This window comes from Lynx rufus, unplaced genomic scaffold (genome assembly GCF_022079265.1).
Source record: "Lynx rufus isolate CCGP_SWC_20201006 ecotype Redwood Valley unplaced genomic scaffold, mLynRuf1.p SCAF_9, whole genome shotgun sequence".
In the NCBI taxonomy this organism is placed as follows: Eukaryota; Metazoa; Chordata; class Mammalia; order Carnivora; family Felidae; genus Lynx; species Lynx rufus.
Window position 1 is genome coordinate 40,287,745 of NW_025814897.1, and position 18,473 is coordinate 40,306,217.

An 18,473-nucleotide genomic window follows, 5' to 3' on the forward strand; every position below is an offset into this window, starting at 1 on the left:
CAAAAACATATGTTATTTAATGACATGATGACAATAGACACCTTAAAAAGTACCATCCTTTGAGACACGTGGACTAAATTCACCATTAAAAATGTTCATGCACTTGTGACTTTACCCAGTATTAGACCTGTTCTGGTTATTTTCCTGTGGTTGGCATTTCTCTCTGTAGTAAGATTATGAAAATAGCAATAGTTAACCTCTAATTTTTTTCTAAGTTAGAGGATAGTATTAGATAATGTACCTGAAATTGATTACACTTCTCAGATAATAATTTTTGTTGAGCATCTAAAGAAACCAGATGAGTCTGATACAGTATCTCTTGCTTGTCCCATTCTCTTGACTTTGCTCTAAATTCCTTTTAAAAAAGTGGAGGTACAAACATAAATTGAGGAGAATTATTCACTTAAAAGCACAATGAGTAAGGCTTCTTTCATTTGTACATTTTCATTCTAAAAAACTATACCCATTCTTTTTCCCCATTAGGAAAACAAAGAAACAAAAAAGTATTAAATCACTCATCTTGGATTTATTACTAGACATAGCTTCTAATTCTTGTCACCAAACCTGTATCCTCGGTTTTGGTTGTTTGTTTGTTTTTATGGGGTGGGGCTTAGACTGATTTAGTGACTTTGTCAAAATGTGGGCAAGGTTGATTTACACTGTTCTTACCTTTCAGATATACTAATATTTAGCATTACCCACCCAACAACCTCAATCTTGAAAATAAGTATTTCCCAGCATGCTTTAAGAGGAGGCGGGAGCATTAATCTTAGTTCTTTACAAGTTCTACAACAGGTAGAAATGAGCTCAAGAATAAGGCCAAATAAGCTAGAAATATGTGTCACAGACATATCAGCATGTGCTCATAACAGTCCTGGCTTTCTTGATCTTCTAGATGTATTGGTTTCAAGACTAGCAAGCCGGCACAATATATCCAGTAGTTATGGGACCACAGAGAGACCTAGAGAGCTTTATGAGGATTTTTGTAGAGATTGGAGGTGTCCTACCAGGTTCCAGAGGGTCTGTAGAACTTGCCTAAACCTCCAGAATAAGTTCTCCATGCTGAAAAAACTTTTCTGGGTCTTCAAGGTTGCGAGTAAGTCAAGGTCATTAAAATTAGAGTTTCTAGGGGAAGCTACATTATTATATATGTGTTTTTAATCCTTTACTAAATACTGGAAGATGGAACTAACATTTCTTTAGTGATTGTTATATGTCAGGGACTCTACAAACATTCACTTGTAAGATGACTTTAACTTTTTAGTACAAAAATTTTCATACTTGCATAAAAGTAGAGATTAAAAAAAAAACCTCCCATGTACCCTTCACCCAGTTTGACTACCATCAACCTGACCATCTTTATTTTGCCTCTCTCTCTCCACACTTTTTTGTTGAGTAGTTTAAGCCAACTTCCAGACCTCATGTGTTTTCACCCCTAAATGCTTCAGTGTGCATTTAAATATACATACACACACACACACATATACACACACACACACATATATATGTATATGTATGTGTGTGTGTGTGTGTGTTTCTCCCATAACCATAATGTCACCTATAAGGTATTTTTAACCCTATTTATTGGTGAAAAAAATGAAATCCCTGTGAGGCTAACAACTTGCCTAAAGGTCACAGGGCAAATAAATGCCAGTGCCAACTGAGCCAACCTGAGGAAGACATGAAACTAGCTTGACACAACATGCTCATTTCTTCAAGTTTTTGCTCAAGTAGTATGTTCATGGAACGTAAATGTTCACAGTTTAACACAAAGGATATGGCTTTGGGAATCAATCAGTCAAGAAGTCAAGAAGTGTTTTAAACTGTCATATTCTTCCACAACAACATGCTCTTTCTCTTACTAGACCAGTGAATAATATTTGTCCCAAAGGAAAAACATGCTTGGATGTAGACTAAAACTGGAACAGCCCATCTCTTACATATTAATTTTCATACGGCTCCAAGTAAAAACAGGTACATGAAATGTTTCCATAATTACACAGATTAAACTACCTACAGAGTGTGCTTAAAAACTTTTATATAAGTACAAACGTATCAGGTCATATTTTGCTACTAATTTCATCTATAAATTCATGAAATATATTTTATGTAAAAATTTGGTTCCCTAAATGTAAAAGTGTTCACACTAAGTACTTTATATTAATTTCAGGCCTTTTTTTTTTTTTTGTATGAACAATTTATATGAATGTGGTTCTCCCATAAAATCCCATAAAAAGTCAACCAGAAGGCTAACCAGTGACTTGATCTCTGCATTTTTAGGGAAAGCATATGTATTACAGGGCACATCTTTGGGCATCTTCTATGAAACCAGGATCTTTCTGAAGACAGTCTGGTCACACCACCGTCAGCAGGTGGTTACACATGGCGCAACTTCCTGTAGAGTCAATTTTACATCATGATGGTAGTAATTTTGTATTTAAAAAAAAAACCCGGTACATTATTCAGCAGAATGTAAAATCTACAGGAATTTAAAAGCTAAAACGCAAGCCTTCCAGCAAAGTTGTTGCAATAGGCTGGTTTTAGGGCTGTGATTTTAGATTTTTTTTTTCTTTTAAAGACATTTTGAAGGGAAAGTTTGAGAAGGATTGTTAATTGCAGAATAAAATGATGCAAATGAAACAGGACAATGATAATTAGACAAAGAGGAAGGAGATAAGAAGCATTAGACCAGGGAAAGGGGCAAAGCTGGGCTCAAATATGGGGAGTAAGAGAAAGGAACAGATCAAAGATTCTTGGGTATTCACCTGGGTGACTGGGGGGTACCAACCATTATCTACCAGTGAAGTGGAAGAAAGGGAGATCATTGGCTGGAGAAAAGGGTGGTGGTGCTGGGGTTTAGGGCTTGAGAATAAAGGAAGAAACAGAGTGGGCTAACTTGATAAGAGTCAACTTGAGGCCAATTAACACACAATAATGGAGGAGCACTAGGAACTAGGCTAAGGTTAGAGAAGAGGAATTTATGGTAGAACCTGTCTGTTACATGACCTCTAGCAGAAACCCTCAAGAGCATTAGGGAAGAAAAACAGCTGGTTGGTTTTTTTCCAAAGTTGGGAAGTTAAGGGGATAAAAATAAGTGCATTCATGACACAGTAAGCCATTTTAGGGACGGAGGGCTATTTTGCAGTGGCGCCACCTCTTTTAAGAAAAATACCCCTGAAACTTCGAGCACCGTTCTGAAAACTGTTATGAGGCTTCATTGGGATTTAAGTACCTAATAGTTAAATAGCCATTAAAAGATTTATTAGCTATTCCATTTAACTGACCCCAGGGATGTCCTTCAATTTCACTCAACATCTGCAGTTTCTTTGAACTCTTTTTTTTTTTTTTTTTTTTTGGCTCTCCAAAAATGCTGATCTGTATAAAAGATGCATAAATCAAAGTGATGTTTTAATTCGCTAAGTGCCTAGAGGGAAGGTGTGCTAAGAAAATATATTCAATGAGAAGCTGATTTGTAATGGTGTTTGTTACCACGGCCGTACATGCCATTGTGTACACCAGAGACAAACAGCCCACAACAACAGCAATCAATCCTTCCGATGCGTGAGGAAACTAAGGAAATACATACAGCTCACCTCTAATTTCTGGTTCAGATTGCTCAGTTCAAAGGGTATTTCTTCTCTGGGGTGCAGTAATTCTTTTCTCCGAACTTTACTTTGTTTCATCTGGTGTAGTCTCAGTTTCTCAAAGCTATTCGTCAGTTTGGAAAACTGTATATAATAGAAAATGCTCACGTTTTACCATTACTGGTGCTTCTAACTTGATTTCACTGGAGTTCTTTCTTGGGCACGTCTTTGAAAATTTAAGTCATGATTAGAAAATGCGGTAATGCTTGAATGTTCTGATTAGTGAAGACAGAACCAGTTATTAAAACTAATTATTGAAACTGAACACAATTCAGTTTTCATGTAAATCTGGGACCTGATGAACTGCACAGTTAAATGATTCACTTCATAAATGTTTTATTTAGTTCTGTTTTAATTTGTGTAGCAAAGCTCACAAATTTTAAAAACCAAGTTTTTTCTTTTACTTAGTGCCATCTTGTGTTGACAATTTTAATTTCAGTAGCCCCATGTATAAGATAACAAGTGTATACTTTATTCAAGAAAATTGAATACTTAATTTAAAAGATACAAACAGAACAAACTACTTATCGATGACAGTTTATATAAATTTAAGTATCAAATTGATATCATCTTTTTCGTACCAATAAGGAAGAAAAACTTAGACTCTGTACTATTTTTTCTGTTTCTTGTTATACCTTCAAATAATAGATTAAAAGCAGCCTGCTCCATAAAGTGAAGAAATTTCTATATAACTGTTTATAAGAGTTTTTTGGTTTTGTTTTAAATTTTGAAACAATTAAAGATTCACAGGAAGCTGCAAAGATTTTGAAGAGAGGTTCTGGGTTCTTCCAATATCGACATCTTGTTGAACTATGGTACAATAGTAAACCCAGGAAACTGACATTGGTACAATATATGTGTATAGTTTTAAGCCATCTTATCACACGGGTAGGTTTGTGTGACCACAACTTTGATCGAGATACAGAACCATTCCATCAGCACAAAGACCTTCCTGCCTTTTTAGTGACGCTCGTCTTCCCACTCTTAACCCTTTGGCAAGCACTAATTTGTTTCTGTCTCTAGAATTTTGTCATTTGAGAATGTTATAAAATGGAATCGAACAGTATATGACATTTTGAGATTGGCTTTTTTCAGTCAGCATAATGCCTTGGAGATACACGTGTGTATCAATAGTTCATGCCTTTTTATTGCTCAGTGTTATTCCATGCTATGGATGGAACTAGCATTTGCTGGACCATTTACATATTGAGACATTTTGGATGTTTCCAGTTGTGGGATGTCACAAATAAAGCTAGGAACAATTGTGTCTACTTTACCTGATATTAATATAGTCACATTTGCTTTCTTTTTCTTTCTCACATAATTTTTTAAATTGAGATATCATGCACCTACCATAAAGTTCACCCTTTAAAATATAAAATTAATTGGTTTTTAGTATATTTACAAAGTTGTACAACCATCATATTGCTAATGTGAGGGTATTTTTTATTACCTCAAAAAGAAACCCCATAATATTAGAATGATTACACATTTCCTCCTGTCCCCAGTCCCTGGAAACTACTAACCTACTTTCTGTTTCTTTATATTTGCCTATTCTGATCATTGCATATTAATGGAATCACACGTTATGTGGCCTTTTGTGCCTGGCTTCTTTCCCTTAGCATAATGCTTTCAACGTTCATCAAGGTTGTAACATGGACCAATACTTCATTTATTTTATGGCTGAATAGTATTCCATTGCATGGATGTGCCACATTTCACTTATCCATTCATCTACTGAAGGACATTTAGGTTCTTTCTACTTTTTGTATATTACAAAGAATGCTGCTGTGAACATTTGGGTACAAGTTTTTGTGTGGATATATATATTTATTTCTCTTGGGTATACAACCAGGAGTAGAACTGTTGGATCATATGGAAACTCTGGGTTTAACTTTTTAAGGCACTGCCAAACTGTTTTTCCAAAGTGACTGTGCCATTTTCCGTTACGACTGGCAATGTATGGGGTTCTAATTTCTCTATATCCTTGCTGACACTTGTTATTGTCCCTCTTTTTGATTATAGCTATTCTCGTCAGTGCAAATAGGTATCTCATGAGTTGATCTGCATTTCCTTAATGACTCATGATATTGAGCATTTTTTCATGTGATTATTGGCACTTGTATACCTTCTTTGGAAAGATGTCTATTCATCAATAGACATATCTTTGCCCATTTTAAAATCATGTCATTTACTTTTTATTATTGACTAGTATGAGTTATTTTTTAGTTCTGGGTACTAGTCCCTTATCAGATATATGATTTGTAAATATTTTCTTCCACTTTGTGAGTCATCTTTTCACTTTCTTGAAGGCATCCTTTAAAGGACAAAGGTTTTTTTAATTTTGGTGAAGTCAAATTCATCTAACTTTTCTTGTACTCTTGGTGCCAAATCTAAGAAACCATTGCCTAATCCAAAGTCATGAAGATCTACTCCTATTTTTTTTCTAAGAGTTTTATAGATTTAGTTTTTACATTTAGGTCTTTGATCCATTTTGAGCTAACTTTTGTCTATATCTAGGTCTTACTTAGTTCTTTTACATGTGGGTATTCAGTTGTCCCTTTACTGTTTGTTGAAGAGACTATTCTTTCTCCACTGAATTATCTTGGCACTGTTTCTGCTTTCTTTTGATTAATATTTGCATGGTATTTTTTTCTACCATTTTACTTTCAACTGACCTATATAGGTATATCTGAAGTCAGTTTCTGGAGCAGGACATATAGTTGGGTTATACTTTCTTAATTTACTCTGTCAATCTCCATCTTCTAACTGATGTATTTAGGCAATTTCCATTTAATGTAATTATGATCTATCAGAGTTTAAGCCTTACTTTTTTGTTGTTGGTGGTTTTTTTCCTTCTGTTTTCCAGTTTTTTGGTTTCTCTATTTTAGCCTTTCTGTCTTCTTCAGGGTTATCTGAGAATTATTTAGAATTCCATTTTGGTTTATCTATAGTGTTTTTGAATGCATCTGTTGAATAGTTTTCTCAGTTGTTGCTCTAGGTATTATATTTACATAACTCACTACAGTCTACTGGCGTCAACATTTTACCAGCCCAAATGAGATGCAGAAGTCTTACTTTTCTTTATGTCCCTTTGACCTGACCCATTTAGAGCATTATTCTCTTAAGTATTTCCTCAACATACATTAAGAACCACATTAGACACTGTTATAATTTTGGCTTTAGCTGCCAAACAATTTAGAAAACTCAAGAGAAGAAAAGTAGTATGTTTACCCATTTCTTAATTCTTCCCATTGGTTTTTCTTCTTTCCTAATATCTCAAGATGCTTTCCTCATCATTTCCTTACTGCTAAATGAACTTTCTTTCGCCATTCTTTGGAGGTACGTTTACTGTGACAAATTCTCATAGTTGTCCTTCATTCAAGAAGGACTTGATTTTCCTTTCATTCCTAAGGATATTTTCTCTGGACATAGAATTCTGGGTTGACATTTATGTTGCTTCAGCAACTGAAAAATATTCCACCTTCCTCTGGCCTCCATGGTTTCTGATGAGACTTGATTCGTCCCTGTAGGTAAGGTGTTATTTCTCTCTTGCTGCTTCCGAGATTTTTTTCTTTGTCTTTTAGTTTTCAGAACTTTGCCTATGATGTGTCTTGGTGTAGATTTCTTTGTGTTCATCCTGTTTGAGTTTCATCCAGATTCTTGAATCTGTAGGTTTACATATTTTGCCAAGTTTTCAGCCATTACTTCCTTGAATACTTTTTCAATCCTGCCCTCTTCTCCTTCTGGGACTCTGATGGCACAAATTTCCAATCTTTTGTTATAGTACTACATGTCCCTAAGTTTCTTTTTTTTTTTTTTTAGTCTATTTTCTCTCTGTTTTTCAGATCCAGTAATTTCTATTCTGCTATCTTCAAGTGCACTGACTATTTCCTCCATCCTCTCCATTCTACTTTTGAGCCCATCCATTGAAATTTTTTAGTTTGGTTATTGTATTTTTCAGAGACAAAATTTCTTTCTTTTTTTTTTTTTTCAACGTTTATTTATTTTTGGGACAGAGAGAGACAGAGCATGAACGGGGGAGGGGCAGAGAGAGAGGGAGACACAGAATTGGAAACAGGCTCCAGGCTCTGAGCCATCAGCCCAGAGCCTGACGCGGGGCTCGAACTCACGGACCGCGAGATCGTGACCTGGCTGAAGTCGGACGCTTAACCGACTGCGCCACCCAGGCGCCCCTGAGAGACAAAATTTCTAACTGGTTATTCTTTACAGTTTTTCTTTGCTAAAACTTTCATTTGTTTCAAGTATGTTTGTAATTGCCCTCTGAGGAACTTTTATAACGGCTTCTTTAAAATCCTTGTCAGATAATTCTAACATCTGTATTAACTCAGTGTTGGCTTCTCTTGGTTGTCTTTTTTCATTCAAGTTGAGATCTTTCTGGTTCTAGGTGTGATGGGTGATTTTTTTTTATTGAAACTTGGACATTTTGGGTATTGTGTTATGAGACACTAGATTTTCTTTAGGGACTGTATTTCAGCCATCCTTTTCTGACGGCATTCTGGCAGGGAAAGTGGGACACTGCCTCGTCACTGCCTTGGGTGGTGGGAGTCTAGATCTTGGCCTCAGCTGGTAACCTGAGGGAGGCATTCCTTACCACTGCTGAGTGGGAGTGGGAGTTGAGGATCCCCACTAGTCTTCACTGTACCACCCTGACTAGAGGGGCACAGGTGCCTTGTTACTGCTTCTCACATGGCCTTCACTGAAACTGTAGTGAGGGTGAGCGGCCTCATTACCACTGAGAGGCAGTGAATATCCTGCCTCCTAATTAGGCTTTCCTTGATATCCCCAGGGGGGAGTTCCTCATCACCATCAAATGGGCATACTAGTCCAGACTCTCCACATGGCCTCCACTAACACCATGGGTTGGGGAGGGCCTTGTTAACACCTAGTGGTGACAAAAGTCCTGGCTCTCCACTCAAGTCTTCTCTAATACCACCCAGGCTGGGGAGCTGGGGATACCTCCTTAAAGGCTGGTGAGGGTAGAATCCAAGGCTGTCTACTCAGTCTGTGCTAGTGGGGTGGTTTGGAGCTGAAGTCTTTTTCTGTGGTGTTGGGCTGGAGTAGAGCAGTTATTATCTAGAAGTGTGTAATCTTGGTAGGCTGCCTTTCCCAGGTCTGCTGTAGAGAGCAGATATTCCTTGGGATTCTTTTTATCTGTCTGTGCCCCTTGTAGTGTCTGGGTTGTCAGCGTCTCTGTCACCCAGACTGGGATACAAGGGGCAAAAAGAAATCCCAGGGAACTCACCACTATGTTGCTCTTTGGGTACCGACGTCCTAGTTGGCCTGCCTCTTTTCTCCACTTCTCAGAATCTTATGTGATTTTATAAATAATGTCCAGACTTTCTAGTTTTATTTAGCAGGGTCTAAAAGAATCAACTCCACCTTTCCAGAAGTGAAAATCTCAAATATATACACAATTTAACCATAGTTTCATTATGGTTAGAAGGAAAAGAAAATAACCTCTTTTTAAAAAGGAAGCAATTTCTATGAGAAAGTTTTGGCAGAGTTGACTTATTCAAGGAACAGTGTGGTAAAGTATATCTTTAAAATAGTTTAGTAAAATGCAATTGTAAATAAACCAGGAATATCAAAGAAGAAATCAGAGTGAGCTAGCAGCAACCACATCATGTTTGCCACGAGATACCGTCTTCTGGTTAAAAAAATGACATATTACTAGCCATTATGCAAACCGATTTAAGTACATAGTACTTTCCTTTTTCTCTCTTTTTCCCTTCCCTCTTTCCTTCTCTTTTGCTCTTCTTCCCTAATGCTCTTCTTAACTTTCTTTTAACATGAGAAGAAAAGAGAAGCATTAAACTGCAGTGGAGCAGATGGCTGCTCTCTCAACAACAATGTAGTGTTTCCAAAATGTATTCTCTGAGACACCTGTTTTCGGTGTTTACACTGTAAGACTGTACTATAGTAAAGTAGGTTTTAGCTTGAAAAATAAAAAGCGTTCCATGGTCAAATACGTTTTGAAAAATGATGGATGAAAAAGTCTAAATGGGTTTGTTGAATATGCACTGTGAATGTCCAAGAGCAGAGAGGAAGTAAACAGCATTTCCTAAACTCTCATACTAGCATTCCACAGAACAAATTTTTGTGAAACCGCCATAGGGATATTTGTTGGTTAGCCAGCAGCCAAGTCATAGAATAAAACTGCAAAGCATCAAATAGGAAGGAGTCATATGTTAAATAACTGCTCAGCACCTGTAAGCAAGTCTCAAAACTTTTTAATAACAGATGTGAAAAAACTCAGACATTAAAGATTTGGTAAGCAGTGACTGAACCAACTAAATATAATTTAGAGATATATTCACTTGTATCTCAATTACTGTATTTTTTTCAAACTTATTTTAGATCGTGGACTCTCCATTTATATTAAACTATAGTGATTTAATATATATATATATATATTGCTATTTTAAAGCTTTATCTTTATACAAAAAAGAAGGTTGGTTGATTGCTTAGAGTCTTAGCAAGGAAAAACCATTTAGTTTCATAATTCAAGCTACCATCTAGTGGCCACTATGTAAATTGCAGGCAAAATGTCTAGACTTTGGAGCTAGTCTAAGATTATAGTGTACTTATTAAATGGCATCATGTTTCATATTCCAGTCTTAATGGCTGATGACCTCCATAAGAAGCTATGTAATAAAGAATTAACTACTTTAGGCTCATTTGATTATATTATCACTTATGAAATCTTTGCACTTCAAAAATTTCTTAATCAAACAGTATTTCCCACTGATTCATTTAAAGCAAGACATGGCATCTACCAGACCTGAGATGACAGGTGATTACTGCCCTATGTTTTCTGTGCTAAGGGAGAGAAGACTTTTTGCTTGCCTTCACAGTGAGGTGACACAGGGATAAATAAGAAAGAAATTAGCATCCCAATGCAGAAGACCTATCATTTATGCAACAGTTCCACCACTAGCAAGTTATAAAGACCAGTTTTATCCTTTCAATTATCTATTTCATAATAGCAAAATTATTCTTTTCTTCACATAGCTAATTATTATCATATCATAGAAAGGTATCAGTCTTGCACTATGCTAACAGTTAAAGGGATAAAGGGCTGAGAGTCCAATAAAAAAGGCAATCTAATAAAACAATGAAAGACAGGGTCGAACATATAACCTGTAGTTAAAATATAAGAATTATACTTGTATTAAAAATAGTCCATTTAAATAAAATTATTACAACTTATAAAAAAGTAACTAATGTAATTTTATATGTTAAAACATATATCAAAATGTGTTAAATTATTATATGATATTAAATTACAATAGTTTTCCTTACTTGAGCTTTCAGGGTTTGTAGTTGTCCTTCGTAATTCTGAGTCATTGCTAAGTTACATTTTTCCAGACTGTCCAATTTCTGTCTAAGTAACCCCACCTGCATCAAGAAAAACATTTAATTTTGATTCTTCTAAATTTTGCCTGACAAAAATCAGAAAATGTGCAAAAAAGGAGTACAATTTAAATAAAACTGCTGTGCCAAAACCAGAGTAAATATTTGTACCACAGTTCTTAAAATAGCTATTAATAATTAAAGTCACAAAACCAAACATTGCTAGCACTATTCCGTTGGGCACACATTTGGACAGTACAGTATGGATGTTTGACAAAAGATCCTTATCACCATCACACTTTAAGGTTTAGAATTTACTTTGCATTATCTTTTCAGGAGGGAGGCTATGTCATCATTCTCAGGCAGAACCTCGACGGATACACCTCAGCTTTTATTTTTGTCTCCACTGCCTTCAGTGAGCTCTGCTTTGGTGGGACCATGGAGCAATGATCACATTTTTATAAGAAAGAAAGGAATAATATCTAAGAGGAGTCCTTAGAGGTTTGGCTGACAGAAATTGTCTGCTTAAAAAGCAGGTGAGGCACCTGCTGTGATGACACGTCGGTGTCATCACAGATATGAAAGTAAGAAAACAGTCCCTTGCATATTCCAGGTCTGATGGCCGGCCTCTACTACGGAGGGAAACCAGGTGCCAATAACTAAGTTAACTGTGCCAAACAAGAACTCCGTTAACTATGTGAAAAACTAAGTTCTTTTTTTTTCTTTTTTTTTAACGTTTATTCATTTTTGAGAGATGGAGGGAGACAGAGCGTGAGTGGGGGAGGGGCAGAGAGAGAGGGAGACAGAATCCGAAGCAGGCTCCAGGCTCTGAGCTGTCAGCACAGAGCCGGATGCAGGGCTCAAACCCAAAACCGTGAGATTGTCACCTGAGCTGAAGTCGGATGCCTAACCGTCTGAGCCACCCAGGCGCCCCTAAAAACTAAGTTCTATTGAGAGGCCAATAAAGGTAGAGAAATGCCTGATGAACAAGTTGACTGATGATGTTTTAGTATAGGATTAATGTAAACACCTTCTCTTATGCCTCACCCAAAAGAAAAATTCACAGACACAAAAGTCCACATTAGGTAAAGTGTATGGTTTTCCTGAACTCCTCCAGAAGCCCCAGAGCACTCAGATACTCTACAACCACCAACAGGACTGTAAGCAGCCTTACAGGGGCTGGGAAGCACCCCTCTTAAGAGGGTGCCCAGATATACACATACACCCCCTTCACCAAACACTTTTCTCCCTTGTCCTGCAATCGTGTCTTGGCATTTCACTTCTCTCAGGAAATATTCTTCTAGTAGATTAGAAAAGGCTCTTGAACTCGGCCATGTCCAAAGACACAGTTTGGACAACTACTTTGTTTCTACAGCTGCAAAAGCACTGACATCTTGCTCGCAAATGATATTTATTTCACATATATACTGAATGTCTATTTACTTTTCTAGACGGCACTGACATTTTATGTTTGTCTGCATCAGCAAATTTGGATGGGTTTAGGTTCTGATTGTCACTTATTTGATAGAACACATTCAGCATGCTATGACAGAATTGTTAGCAATAAATGCTACTGCTGATGCCTGATAAAAAGGATACATAATGAAAAACATATTCTGAGGGAATAAATATTACTTATAACAGTCTGAGGAATTAACATGTTATTAACACATATATTCAGTACCTCTTGACCTTTCTGATCCAAACAAGTTTGTGCATTTGCCAACTCTTGATCCCGAAGATCTAATCGTGTCTCCAAAGCCCGCATTTTCCTTTCCCAGTCCAATTTTTTGTTGCTTACCATGATGTCAATTTGTTCCATTAATTCCTGAAGTTCAGCCTCACAAGGAGAAGCTCTGGCAATTGTCAAAAAGTAAAGCACATTTTAAAAGAGTGAAATGTGAGGACGGGAAAAATTATTCCATTGCTCTGAACAGCTTGATCAATTATTTCTTCAAATTGTTCAATTATTTAAACAGGAAGAAGTCTGAAAGCTGGGGATAAATTTTATATTAAAACTGAAAGCTAATTTCAGTGAATATACAGTACATTTTTTAAAATGACATTTTCTAAAGTATAGGTGCTGTCATAATATAATGCAATACATTGCTAAAGTGACTGCTTGTATTTTCTTCTTAGTGTAGGTGGTAGTGTATGGGTCTCCCAGAGCCAAAAGTTTTGACATAGACAAGGGAGTCCTAAAGTGGAAACACATCATGTGGATTATGTCAGAAACAAGGTCGCAATAAAGAAAGTTAGCTAAAAAAATAAAATTAAATAAAATTTTTAGAGTGGGCTGATTCGATGGCAAATTCTAATTACGAAAAATGGCTCAGTGCTCTTACATGTAAATACGCAGGTACCTATGTCTATCATAACTTGAGTAAATTTGATGCAGGCAAAGTGGGACTTCAGTCGTGCCTGTCAAGGATTAGAAGGGCAACCCCAGGCTAGGTAGGACCAGATTCAAGGATACTAACTGAGCTACAGAGTTACTCCTCCAGGAGGGGAACTTGGCGTGATCTGGCTGGTATCCCTTGGGAAGGAATCTGATCAGGCAGGTGCGGGCAGAGTAATGGAAGTCTTTAGATAATGGTGATATTATTAGTCAGATGCGGGGCAATATCTTGGGTCTTAGAGGGTCTATTTATATTTGAAACAAAACTGCTGGTGAGAGCTAGATTTATGGAGATGCCTATTGTGCTTCTAGGGTAGGGTTCTCCTTCAAAGGAGCTGACCATTCCACAGGGACCTGGCATAAGTCCAGTTAGTCAGACTGGACAAGCCTCAGGTTTCAGCCTAAGGAACACACAAATGTCCAGATTAGAAAGCAAGTTATTTCAGGATCCATTCAATGGTGGTGATGGGGCCTCTACTACATTTGTGTAGGCGTGAGGAAGGCAGGAGGGAAAGGCAGGTGAAGAATAATATTTTCTCCATTCGGTTTCACCAGGTCAGAATTTCAGAGGTGATTAAGGATCATTTAGCATTTTGAAAAACCTCAGGCCCGGAGAGGTCAAGGTCACACATCAATTAGTAGAGGAGCCAGATCTAGCTCCTAGGCAGCTGTCTCCCATCGTAAGCTCCCTTCTGTGCACCACACAGCAAAAGACATGATGCACTGAATAAGAACTTGCTTGAAACATACAGCATAAATTAGTTCCATTGCATTAGGGTCAGAAACAGGTATTAGAACCCAAAGAACTCAGAATTTCCAGAGTCACTTTCTTTTTTTTTTTTTATATATATGAAATTTATTGACAAATTGGTTTCCATACAACACCCAGTGCTCATCCCAAAAGGTGCCCTCCTCAATACCCATCACCCACCCTCCCCTCCCTCCCACCCCCCATCAACCCTCAGTTTGTTCTCAGTTTTTAACAGTCTCTTATGCTTTGGCTCTCTCCCACTCTAACCTCTTTTTTTTTTTTCCTTCCCCTCCCCCATGGGTTCCTGTTAAGTTTCTCAGGATCCACATAAGAGTGAAACCATATGGTATCTGTCTTTCTCTGTATGGCTTATTTCACTTAGCATTACACTCTCCAGTTCCACCCACGTTGCTACAAAAGGCCATATTTCATTTTTTCTCATTGCCACATAGTATTCCATTGTGTATATAAACCACAATTTCTTTATCCATTCATCAGTTGATGGACATTTCGGCTCTTTCCATAATTTGGCTATTGTTGAGAGTGCTGCTATGAACATTGGGGTACAAGTGCCCCTATGCGTCAGTACTCCTGTATCCCTTGGATAAATTCCTAGCAGTGCTATTGCTGGGTCATAGGGTAGGTCTATTTTTAATTTTCTGAGGAACCTCCACACTGCTTTCCAGAGCGGCTGCACCAATTTGCATTCCCACCAACAGTGCAAGAGGGTTCCCGTTTCTCCACATCCTCTCCAGCATCTATAGTCTCCTGATTTGTTCATTTTAGCCACTCTGACTGGCGTGAGGTGATACCTGAGTGTGGTTTTGATTTGTATTTCCCTGATAAGGAGCGACGCTGAACATCTTTTCATGTGCCTGTTGGCCATCTGGATGTCTTCTTTAGAGAAGTGTCTATTCATGTTTTCTGCCCATTTCTTCACTGGGTTATTTGTTTTTCGGGTGTGGAGTTTGGTGAGCTCTTTATAGATTTTAGATACTAGCCCTTTGTCCGATATGTCATTTGCAAATATCTTTTCCCATTCCGTTGGTTGCCTTTTAGTTTTGTTGGTTGTTTCCTTTGCTGTGCAGAAGCTTTTTATCTTCATAATGTCCCAGTAATTCACTTTTGCTTTTAATTCCCTTGCCTTTGGGGATGTGTCGAGTAAGAGATTGCTACGGCTGAGGTCAGAGAGGTCTTTTCCTGCTTTCTCCTCTAAGGTTCTGATGGTTTCCTGTCTCACATTTAGGTCCTTTATCCATTTTGAGTTTATTTTTTGTAAATGGTGTGAGAAAGTGGTCTAGTTTCAACCTTCTGCATGTTGCTGTCCAGTTCTCCCAGCACCATTTGTTAAAGAGGCTGTCTTTTTTCCATTGGATGTTCTTTCCTGCTTTGTCAAAGATGAGTTGGCCATACGTTTGTGGGTCTAGTTCTGGGGTTTCTATTATATTCCATTGGTCTGTGTGTCTGTTTTTGTGCCAATACCATGCTGTCTTGATGATTACAGCTTTGTAGTAGAGGCTAAACTCTGGGATTGTGATGCCTCCTGCTTTGGTCTTCTTCTTCAAAATTCCTTTGGCTATTCGGGGCCTTTTGTGGTTCCATATGAATTTTAGGATTGCTTGTTCTAGTTTTGAGAAGAATGCTGGTGCAATTTTGATTGGGATTGCATTGAATGTGTAGATAGCTTTGGGTAGTATTGACATTTTGACAATATTTATTTTTCCAATCCATGAGCAGGGAATGTCTTTCCATTTCTTTAAATCTTCTTCAATTTCCTTCATAAGCTTTCTATAGTTTTCAGCATACAGATCCTTTACATCTTTGGTTAGATTTATTCCTAGGTATTTTATGCTTCTTGGTGCAATTGTGAATGGGATCAGTTTCTTTATTTGTCTTTCTGTTGCTTCATTGTTAGTGTATAAGAAGGCAACTGATTTCTGTACATTGATTTTGTATCCTGCAACTTTGCTGAATTCATGTATCAGTTCTAGCAGACTTTTGGTGGAGTCTATCGGATTTTCCATGTATACTATCATGTCATCTGCAAAAAGCGAAAGCTTGACTTCATCTTTGCCAATTTTGATGCCTTTGATTTCCTTTTGTTGTCTGATTGCTGATGCTAGAACTTCCAGCACTATGTTAAACAACAGCGGTGAGAGTGGGCATCCCTGTCATGTTCCTGATCTCAGGGAAAAAGCTCTCAGTTTTTCCCCATTGAGGATGATGTTAGCTGTGGGCTTTTCATAAATGGCTTTTATGATCTTTCAGTATGTTCCTTCTATCCCGACTTTCTCAAGGGTTTTTATTAAGAAAGGGTGCTGGATTTTGTCAAAGGCCTTTTCTGCATCGATTGACAGGATCATATGGTTCTTCTCTTTTTTTTTTGTTAATGTGATGTATCACGTTGATTGATTTGCGAATGTTGAACCAGCCCTGCAGCCCAGGAATGAATCCCACTTGATCATGGTGAATAATTCTTTTTATATGCTGTTGAATTCGATTTGCTAGTATCTTATTGAGAATTTTTGCATCCATATTCATCAGGGATATTGGCCTGTAGTTCTCTTTTTTTACTGGGTCTCTGGTTTAGGAATCAAAGTAATACTGGCTTCATAGAATGAGTCTGGAAGTTTTCCTTCCCTTTCTATTTCTTGGAATAGCTTGAGAAGGATAGGTATTATCTCTGCTTTAAATGTCTGGTAGAACTCCCCTGGGAAGCCATCTGGTCCTGGACTCTTATTTGTTGGGAGATTTTTGATAACCGATTCAATTTCTTCGCTGGTTATGGGTCTGTTCAAGCTTTCTATTTCCTCCTGATTGAGTTTTGGAAGAGTGTGGGTGTTCAGGAATTTGTCCATTTCTTCCAGGTTGTCCAATTTGTTGGCATATAATTTTTCATAGTATTCCCTGATAATTGTTTGTATCTCTGAGGGATTGGTTGTAATAATTCCATTTTCATTCATGATTTTACCTATTTGGGTCATCTCCCTCTTCTTTTTGAGAAGCCTGGCTAGAGGTTTGTCAATTTTGTTTATTTTTTCAAAAAACCAACTCTTGGTTTCGTTGATCTGCTCTACAGTTTTTTTAGATTCTATATTGTTTATTTCTGCTCTGATCTTTATTATTTCTCTTCTTCTGCTGGGTTTAGGCTGCCTTTGCTGTTCTGCTTCTATTTCCTTTAGGTGTGCTGTTAGATTTTGTATTTGGGATTTTTCTTGTTTCTTGAGATAGGCCTGGATTGCAATGTATTTTCCTCTCAGGACTGCCTTCGCTGCGTCCCAAAGTGTTTGGATTGTCGTATTTTCATTTTCGTTTGTTTCCATATATTTTTTGATTTCTTCTCTAATTGCCTGGTTGACCCACTCATTCGTTAGTAGGGTGTTCTTTAATCTCCATGCTTTTGGAGGTTTTCCAGACTTTTTCCTGTGGTTGATTTCAAGCTTCATAGCATTGTGGTCTGAAAGTATGCATGGTATAATTTCAATTCTTGTAAACTTATGAAGGGCTGTTTTGTGACCCAGTATATGATCTATCTTGGAGAATGTTCCATGTGCACTCGAGAAGAAAGTATATTCTGTTGCTTTGGGATGCAGAGTTCTAAATAGATCTGTCAAGTCCATCTGATCCAATGTCTCATTCAGGGCCCTTGTTTCTTTATTGACCATGTGTCTAGATGATCTATCCATTTCTGTAAGTGGGGTGTTAAAGTCCCCAGCAATTACCACATTCTTATCAATAAGCTTGCTTATGTTTATGAGTAATTGTTTTATATATTTGGGGGCTCCGGTATTCGGCACATAGACATTTATAATTGTTAGCTCTTCCTGATGGATAGACCCTGTAACTATTATATAATGTCCTTCTTCATCTCTTGTTACAGCCTTTAATTTAAAGTCTAGTTTGTCTGATATAAGTATGGCTACTCCAGCTTTCTTTTGGCTTCCAGTAGCATGATAAATAGTTCTCCATCCCCTCACTCTGAATCTAAAGGTGTCCTCAGGTCTAAAATGAGTCTCTTGTAGACAGCAAATAGATGGGTCTTGTTTTTTTATCCATTCTGATACCCTATGTCTTTTGGTTGGCGCATTTAATCCATTTACATTCAGTGTTATTATAGAAAGATACGGGTTTAGAGTCATTGTGATGTCTGTATGTTTTATGCTTGTAGTGATGTCTCTGGTACTTTGTCTCACAGGGTCCCCCTTAGGATCTCTTGTAGGGCTGGTTTAGTGGTGACAAATTCCTTCAGTTTTTGTTTGTTTGGGAAGACCTTTATCTCTCCTTCTATTCTAAATGACAGACT

At 37.4% G+C, this 18,473-nt stretch overlaps 1 protein-coding gene across 1 annotated transcript in view; it reads right to left on the minus strand.

Annotated features, from left to right (window-relative positions):
- Positions 1–18,473, minus strand: part of DEUP1 (deuterosome assembly protein 1) — an 85,389-nt gene that overhangs the window by 49,936 nt on the left and 16,980 nt on the right. The window contains exons 3-6 of the mRNA XM_047071966.1: positions 12,706–12,877; positions 10,971–11,066; positions 3,594–3,728; positions 242–355 (exon numbers count right to left, since the gene is read on the minus strand). Of these exons, the coding sequence (XP_046927922.1) occupies positions 242–355; positions 3,594–3,728; positions 10,971–11,066; positions 12,706–12,877 (517 nt within the window). The remainder of the gene's footprint in view (positions 1–241; positions 356–3,593; positions 3,729–10,970; positions 11,067–12,705; positions 12,878–18,473) is intronic.